The 8,786-nt window shown below is 35.3% G+C and overlaps 1 protein-coding gene and 1 long non-coding RNA gene across 2 annotated transcripts; one reads left to right on the forward strand and one right to left on the reverse strand.

Annotated features, from left to right (window-relative positions):
* Nucleotides 1-323: 323 nt before the first annotated feature.
* LOC135776861 (uncharacterized) lies at nt 324-3,762 on the reverse strand. The gene is made up of 5 exons (XR_010544215.2): nt 3,461-3,762; nt 1,677-1,733; nt 1,471-1,534; nt 1,123-1,184; nt 324-963 (listed from the first exon to the last, which is right to left on the reverse strand). It is a non-coding gene; the product is annotated as an uncharacterized lncRNA (long non-coding RNA).
* Nucleotides 3,763-4,671: 909 nt separating this feature from the next.
* LOC135776806 (olfactory receptor 5K1-like) lies at nt 4,672-5,598 on the forward strand. Its single transcript, XM_065287724.1, has one exon. The coding sequence runs from the start codon at nt 4,672-4,674 to the stop codon at nt 5,596-5,598; it is 927 nt and encodes a 308-aa protein (XP_065143796.1).
* Nucleotides 5,599-8,786: the final 3,188 nt, after the last annotated feature.

The following is an 8,786-nucleotide window of genomic DNA, read 5'->3' on the forward strand; positions in this document are numbered from 1 at the left end:
ACTAACATTGGAAAAACCTTGCCGTTGGAAATCCTTATCAGACTGAAGAAGGGCTTGTTACTGGGTTGACCACAATCTACATGGACTGAAGTAAGAATAGAAGAATGTTTATTTACCTGAGGGAATCAGGACTATGAGAAGAGACCTCATTGAAGTTTGATGCTTGAAGGTCAACAAGATGCCAGAATGATTTTTGTTGTTAATTCCCAAAAACTATAATAAAATCCTTGTTTTGTTTGAACTTTGTCTCCTCACACTACTTGAGCCATCCTGCTGAAAACTGTGTAGCCTCTCATGACATCACACTATATTGACCCATAAATACTATTTATTACTTATTACAGTTAATACAATAATATTATATATAATAGCTAGATATTTAGGTTTAAATCTATAGTTATTAATATGGTAAAAATGCTACATTAAAACATAATGAATTAAAAGGCAATCCAAGCAATGTATGTATCAAAATTTTATTTAAAAAAAACATTTAATTGAAACAAAACATATTTAAAACAAGATTTTAAACAATAATAAACATATAAACAAGTTAAATAAAATAAAATCAACAAGTATAAACAAGTTTGGAGACCCCTGCTGTAACATATTTAACTCTGGCAAATAGAACACTGGTCCATAGTTTGAAGTTTTCAGTTTAAAGTCCATCATCGACTAAAAGGTAACATTTCACTGTGGTAAAAAGAACACTGGCCCATAGTTTTAAATATTCTACTTGAATTTCATTGAACACTAAAAATAAATTTAAAATTAAACTGTGGCAGACAGACCACAGTGGCCTTTACTTTGAAGTCGTCCATTCGAACTCAATCAGCGACTGCATGAAGCTGTTCACAGGGGTTAATGGCCACAGCTTTTCTCTGCACCAAGTTCCTTGTCTTTTTGCTTGCTCCTTGTCTGGATGTGCACTTCTTCCCATCTTTGGAATTAATTCTATCCAGAAACCTGTTAGAAATATCATAAACATTAAGTCAACAAATATAAGATAGAAAAAGATTCTTAAAAAACTAAACTCAGCCTTGAATTTACTCCTATTCTGAAACCTTTTGCTCTTATTCTACTGTTCCACACCTAATTACATTAAAATACAGAAGATTCACTTACCGCTGAACAAACTCTTTCCTCAATGGACAGCATCCACCTGGATCATGTCATGATTGAATGTCCTGAACAGAAAGTACAATTGTTACTGATTTGGACACAACTTTTTATTCTGAAAACAAAATCTTTTGTCAATAAAGTCCAGGGACACCTCTGCTAAATAAATACAATTATTAAATTAAATTTCTTAAAAACCAAAGTCTGAATATTTCTGTTTGTATATTTCTACATGGCAAACTAAGACAATTCTGTACATGTTGTGTATGGTCGTGTTACAGTGTTGTGTGTGGGAATTGTGAATGAGTATAGATGGGTATTTAAAGAAGCTGTAGTGGTAAAGTGCAAACTTACCGAACATAATGTGCTTGGTGTGTGTCTGGTGTCACCCGTTGTGCCTCCACATCTGCCTTAACTCCTGAAAAGTGCAATGACACTCAGGTAAACTACAAATAAAAAGTGATTTGCCACATTCCTGTGTACTTTTACATGTGACGTGAAAGCATTTAATATTGCAGTCAAAAAAATACATGACTTGTAACTGTACATCATGTACTTGCCTGGTTCCTTTAAAGATGATCCATCTTACCCAATCCAGCTTACAAGCAATGGTAAGACTGTAAAAAATACAAATGTTACAAAATCTGTTAGCCATAGAAATAAGTAGACATTGTAAAGGAAATGGAAAAAGAAAATTTAGTAATACTTTACTACAATAGTTTATTCCTTAACATTTGGTAATGCCTTAGCTAATATGAACTAACAATGAACAATATATTTTACAACATTAATAATATTTGATAATGTTCATTCTGCAGAGACAAAGTGATTGATTTAAAAATGTATTAAGTGTTTAAATCTAAGATCATGTTATGCTAACAAATCAAACCTTTCTGTAAGTGTTTAGTCAGTTGTAAAACAAATATATATATATTAGTTGTTATATTATATATTATATATAAATATCTAAATAAGTCTTTTTTTTATTATTATTCTATAACATCTTGTCTACAGAAAATATCTGAAAATGTCTCGATTTATAGTGACAAGGTAAAAAGACTTCCCCTAATGTTTAACCCGGACCGGCTGCGGTGTAACACGCTATTTCACGCAAAGTTTTTTAAGTTAGTAGCTAGCTGCTCACTTTAAAGATAAACATGATCGCCTAAATCTGAGCAATCCTGGTGATGCCAGTTTCCTACACGATGTTATAATGGACTATTTTACATCCAGCGATGAAGGATCATATGACAGAGACGAGAAGACAAAGGTACGTAAATGCGGAGCCCATTCTCTTTTCGTGCATTGATTTGATGTGTTTTGGAAACTTATATATACTGCATGTAATGCATTTGAAGTGGTGGAAACAATATGCCATAAAAATGTATTGGACAACTTACTGGACGTGTAAAACGCTTAAGAGAAGATATTCTCTGCTTTTGCTGCTATACCGTAATATAATAACAACAACAATAAGCGCGGCAATCCCTTACGTTCATCTGATATTAATGGTGCGTTCCAGGCAGGTTTTTAAACCCGTGAGTTACGACTTCAAAACCACGACTCACGACCCTATGCGTTCCAGGCAGACTGTAACTCGTGTTTTTACAACCTTCTACCGGTGAAAGTGCACTGGAACGGCAGTCAAACCCGTGACTTCCCACCCGTGAACTCGTACTAGATCGATGTACTCTCAGTTCAAAGTCGTGAGTCGTGGTTTTGAAGTCGTGAGTTACGGGTTACAGGTTGCCTGGAACGCAGCATTAGATGAGCCCAGGTCTGAATGATATTTGGTCGAAGTTAAAGCTGCGATGAGTTCGATGTATGTATCCAGTTAAATATGAGGTTTCTTGTTTTCACTTCTGTGGAGGAGGACTGCGGTACTACAGTATGCTGTGTACGGCGTGTCAAGTCCTGACTGTTTACAACCACGAGTCAGCCTTGCCAAACAGTCGAACTTAATACTTTTCTCTGACGCTAACTGAACGGATGAAACGCCGAGATAAATGACCATTATGCTGGGACCGCAAGACCGCGCTGGCGGGTTGTCTTTGTCCATTTCGTTAAAAATATTCATTGTCACCACACTTTCAACACAATATAAACTCACCAAAACCCTCATAATTTAGTTAAAACAACCCTATATTCATTAATAAAGGTGTAAAGCGAGTTAAAGCAGCGGTAGACATCTGTGTGTAAGCTTACTTTCTGAGGGAGATTGAAACTTTGTTGGCGACCGTTTTTTTCTCTCATTGCACGTTTAAAACAATATTGTGACAAACTATTGACAACATTCTTAAACTAAAAATTAAGTTTTCATGAAACAGAAATATTTCAAACTTACCGAACTGCCAGAAATCAATCGTCCTCCTTCAGCTGCAGCCAGGAGTTGTGCTCTCTCTCCCTCTGTGTGATTTGACGTTGGCGCACTTTCTCTGATTATTGCAAGTACACCTGGCACATTACAGCAATGGCTACAGCAAGGTTACATCAAGACCAAAATATACTGTAAAATTTTCCCGCTCAAACAAATTTACCCAGAATGCATTATGAACTGCAGTACTGTACTGTAATGTACACATACAGTATAGTACTGTGGATTTTTACAGTAATGTACTGCTAAATCTACAGCGACATCTAACAGTGTACTTTTAAAACAAATCAAAACAAATGTAAGTGTTGCTTTTCTGACTCAAATGGCTCACAGGATCCACGTGGAGAGATTTATTTATTACTGAACAGCAAGATTTGCAAAGAGTAGTATGAATAGATGGATATATGGTGGTGAATACTAGATACTGAGGATAACAAGAAGTCAGAAATCAGGCCCTTGTGTTTTAAAACAGGTTGTTGCAGTAGCTAAACCAGGGTTAAGTGCAGTGTGAATAGGTCAGCTTGTGGTGTTTTACAAAAGTGACTTTTTACAGAACCAGTGCAGTTAGTGGCAGGGGTCATGATCAAGCCTTGTTAATTTTTGCAAAGTCACCTCATCCATTTTCAAATCATCTCCTTTAATACAGCAAGAAATAGACAAAAGTCCATCTATTAATTCTCTATGCTGCTTATACTTGTCTGTGGGGTCACAAGTAGTGAAACACCTAGGTGGTCAGTACATCACAGGGCTAACACACAAACACATGCAGACTCACATCTATGGGCAACCAAATCTTGGGACTGGAAAACTTGAGTACCCATAGGAAACCTTTGGCAACACAGGCACAACACAAAATCTAGCACAGAAAGGCAAGTGATCAAGTAATGTACAAGAATATTGTATTATAATGTAGCACATTTCAAAGACCAAAAATAGTTCATAGTATAACCTCAAGAGACTCCGAAAAACATTTATAAGCAGGTCAGTTATGAATGCTGCCTCCATTTCACCACTGACAACCGATTACAGCCCTCGGAAAGAAATGGTAATGGTTACTTTGTTGGATTTTCAAGTTGGACAATAGCTGTTGTGATATAATAAACTACTAAGCTCATTGGTGAAATTAAACAACCAAATTACCATACTCTTTATTTTTTAACTCGTGGGCTTACAAAAAGAAAATGGATAACATGACTTATTTTGCTACTTATACTCTAATGGAACCAAAAGGCTCCAAATCATACAGACATGTATACTTCACATGCTTTTTATTGCTATATATTATGATATTGCTTGTGAACATTTGGGTGAGTGCTGTGATCATTTTGGAGAAAGCTCTCCATCAACCAATGTACATTTTCCTGTGCAATCTGTGTATAAATGATATATATGGAGCAACAGGATTCTATCCTAAATTTCTACATGATTTATTACGGGATTCATATGTGATCCCTTCTTACATGTGTGCTTTACAAGTTTTTGTGATTTACGGTTCTGTCGCATGTGATTGTTGTACACTAACAGTAATGGCTTATGATAGAAATGTGGCCATGTGCAGACCTTTAGACTATCATTCAAAGCTAAACAGATTTACATGTCGAATTTTACTCAGCTTATGTTGGATCCCACCATTAGTTTCTGCGACCATTGCTATTGTATTGTCAAATCGATTGGAATTGTGTTCCAACCACATTAATAAATTGTATTGTGACAACTGGTCAATGGTAAAGCTCTCATGTAAATTAGCAATCGTCAGTAACATTTATGGCATTGTTGTTATTTTTTTGTTTTTTTGCTTGTCTGTTTTTATTATTGTGTCTTATATTGTACTTATCATTGCATGTAAAGAATCTTTAGAGAACAGGAGGAAATTTTGGCAGACTTGTGTGCCTCACTTGATCACAATGATCAATTTTGCTTTTGCTGCTTTCTTTGACCTCATGTACAGCAGATATGGCACAGGCAATATCTCAGATAATCTGCGTGACTTTTTGGCCTTGGAGATGTTCATCGTGCCACCTCTTTTAAACCCTGTAATCTATGGCTTTAAGCTCAAAGAGGTCCGTAAAAGGTTATTGAAATCGTGTGTTAATATCAAAAATTATTAATGATCTCTAATATAAGATTTTGTGTACATAGATGAAAAGACAGATGGCATGATTCAGATATAAGTAGTGTAAGATTAGTAAATGATTAAACAAAAATGTACTTTATGACATTACTATTATGTTTAGCTCATGTTACGGTTTAATAGGGTAAAGATTTACAGCCTGGTGCATATTTGGGAGCTATTGCCTATGAACATCAGTCACTCAGGACCAACCCTGTCACCAAAGAAAAGATTTTGAAATGATAAAGCATAGGCCTTTGTATGCTGTAAATAGTTATGAATTAGTGCTTATGGATCTACTGTTATCTAAGCATCCTTATACTCATTATACTCCCTATCCACTCATGTTAACTAATGCATTTACTAATGTTGCAACATTTCAAAAGAAAAAATATGAAACATGCTTTCATGTTTATTTCAGTGCAATTTCATCAATAAACATAATATGAATTGAATAATTAATAATATGTAGTGTGTTCACTTCTTATACAGTAATGTCACTATTTATTTTGTGATTACCCAACACTATAAAGTGTTTAATGTTAAAATAACAATGTCCACATAAAGTGATCTGACTGTTATTCCTGTGGAGATTTGTGTGAATGGTCACCTGGACAAATGATCTCAGGGGTGCAATTACCAAACTCATGATGTTTAATGACCTCTGGGCCATATTGCACCATCTCTTTGTTTTTACTATCAGGCTATTTTAACGTTGGTCCCTTGAAAATAGTTGCTAATACAGTAAGGTAAAAACAACAAGTTTTGTAGAAGTAAAGTTTATGAAGTAAAACAAACTTCTTAATATTGCAATATAGTCTGGTATCTTATTATATAAAAATATATTTAAGTTTTTTATTGATGTTATACCAAACCTTTTACAGTACTGTAAAAACAACTTTAAAATGTTCTACCAACAAAGATGTTTTAGTAGAAAGAGTAAAAGTATTATTTTGTGTCTACTGAATACAGTCCTAAACAAAGATCCCCTTAACAAAGATTTGATACCCAACAATAATTGTACAATAAACAAGGATCTAGAAGATCTATAGCAGTGGTGGCTTCTTTTTCAAGGGCACACAATGCGAAGCTTGCCACAGCATGTATGTAGCCCGTCACGTGTTCGGTTCGTCATTTCAAAATATATGGTTTGCACGACAAGTGAACCTATGTGCATCACATGTGCTGTCAAAAGTTCCGGCTGCAGACACGTCTAAAGGGTTTATGATAAAAAAGATGCTCGTGTTTGCCAGATACTCACATAATTTCATGCTTTATCAGAATTTACTGTAAGTGAGTGTCTTCTTGCAAGTATTTTGTGAATGTGAGCTTTTCTTCGATATAAGTGCAGCAGGCACTTATATTGACAAGACACGTGATGCACATGGTTCACATGAAATATTTTGAAAACATAAGAACACACGTGACACTCCGATATGTGAAAACACATATTTTGAAATTTGCACCTCTCGGAAGAGCAGTCACCAGCCGCCACTAATCTACAGGCCTAATAGAGTAATTAGAAAGATGCTAAAAGTAAATATTCTGCCAGTAAGAAAAATTCAAACAAACTGGTGTATGCTCCTTCTATTTGAAGCAGGTTTCGTTTTGAGTAATTTCCTCTTGACAGTTTTAGCCACTTAGCACTTACATGACAAACTGTGCACTGCACCCAAATTTTTTCGTGTGATTTCACATATGGGGGGCACGCGGGGGAGCTTGTTGACACGGGGGCACTTACCTAACTGTAATTTATTGGTCTTTTATTGCAGAGTACATTTTGCCGCCTTACAATTATAAGATTCTATCTGCATTCTGAGTAGTTTTGATATATTGAAAGCTTCAACGTTTTTGCATTCCATTTGACTTTGTAGATAGAACCTATTTGTTTTTATAAAAAAAAAAAAACTAAAATGTACACCACTCACATAAACATCACATGTTGTAAATAAGTTATCACAGAATCTGGTGATTTGTTTTGGCCCGATCTATATGGAAGAAAAATAATGACAAAAGTTTTTGAATTAAAATAGCCTGTTGAATTGTACTACCTGAAAAAAAATGCATTGTATTAACCGTACTTGAATTTTAATGCATTGTATTTTTATGTTTTTGAATTAAAACAGCCTGTTGAATTGTACTACCTGAAAAAAAATGCATTGTATTAACCGTGCTTGAATTTTAATGCATTGTATTTTTAGGTTTTGCATTTTTAAGGGCTGAAATTCAACATGCGTGTATATTTTCTGTATTAAAAATTCAATAGTCCACATTCACCTTTTAGATTTCACTTTAAAATTATTCGGTCTGTTTAAAAATACAACGTAAAATATTCAGCAGGCAAGTTTCAGTCCATTTAAATTCGCGTCCAAAAATTCAAGTCCAAAAATTCAGTCGTACAGATTTCAACATTTAACATCCGGGAACTGCAGGAAAAGCAGTAGAGTACCGAGTATAATCTCATCTGCTGTTAATCGATCTGGCCAGCAGGTGGTGCACGTGTTCGCCAAAACTTTGTACATGTAAGATGATTTATCCACTGCAGTGATGAATGTTGGCTTTTATGTTCAGTTTTAGTAGAACAACTGTAATACACTCATACAGAGAGTGTATTGTTTGGTTATGTTATTGACAGGATACTAAACGGTTTTTAAATGCCATATAAATTAAATAGGGCCTTTCTGTCTGCTATTGGCTTCGTTTCTCAAAAGCTAAGTTGATTGTAGATTTTATTGGTGGCAATCTACCATCTTCTTATGCCTACGAGAAACGGACACGTTTTTGTAATTCTTCACCTCAGTTTATAAACCATACTCGGATTATTGAACTGTTCAAGTTACAAATCGTGCGCGCGGATTAATAAACCATACGCACAATTAAACAATCAGTGCTCTCAGATTTTCAATCCATATCCACAAATTCATAAACAATAAATAAACAGTGCACACGCTTTCGCAATGGTTTTGCAAACTGAGTCCACTACCGCAGAGGTCCCCAACCACCGGGTCGTGGACAAGTTGCCACCGGTCGCAAGAACATCCTGAAAAAATGTGTATAATAGCTACGTTATAGTTTAATCAGGTGTTTTGTCCTCTACGAGCCGACTTCAAATAACATATCAATCCACTTCTATACAGGGCCGTGCTCACTCTTTGTCTCTCTCTCTCTCTCTCTCTCTCTCTCTCT

The sequence above is a fragment of the Paramisgurnus dabryanus genome, chromosome 18 (genome assembly GCF_030506205.2).
Source record: "Paramisgurnus dabryanus chromosome 18, PD_genome_1.1, whole genome shotgun sequence".
Taxonomy (NCBI): Eukaryota; Metazoa; Chordata; class Actinopteri; order Cypriniformes; family Cobitidae; genus Paramisgurnus; species Paramisgurnus dabryanus.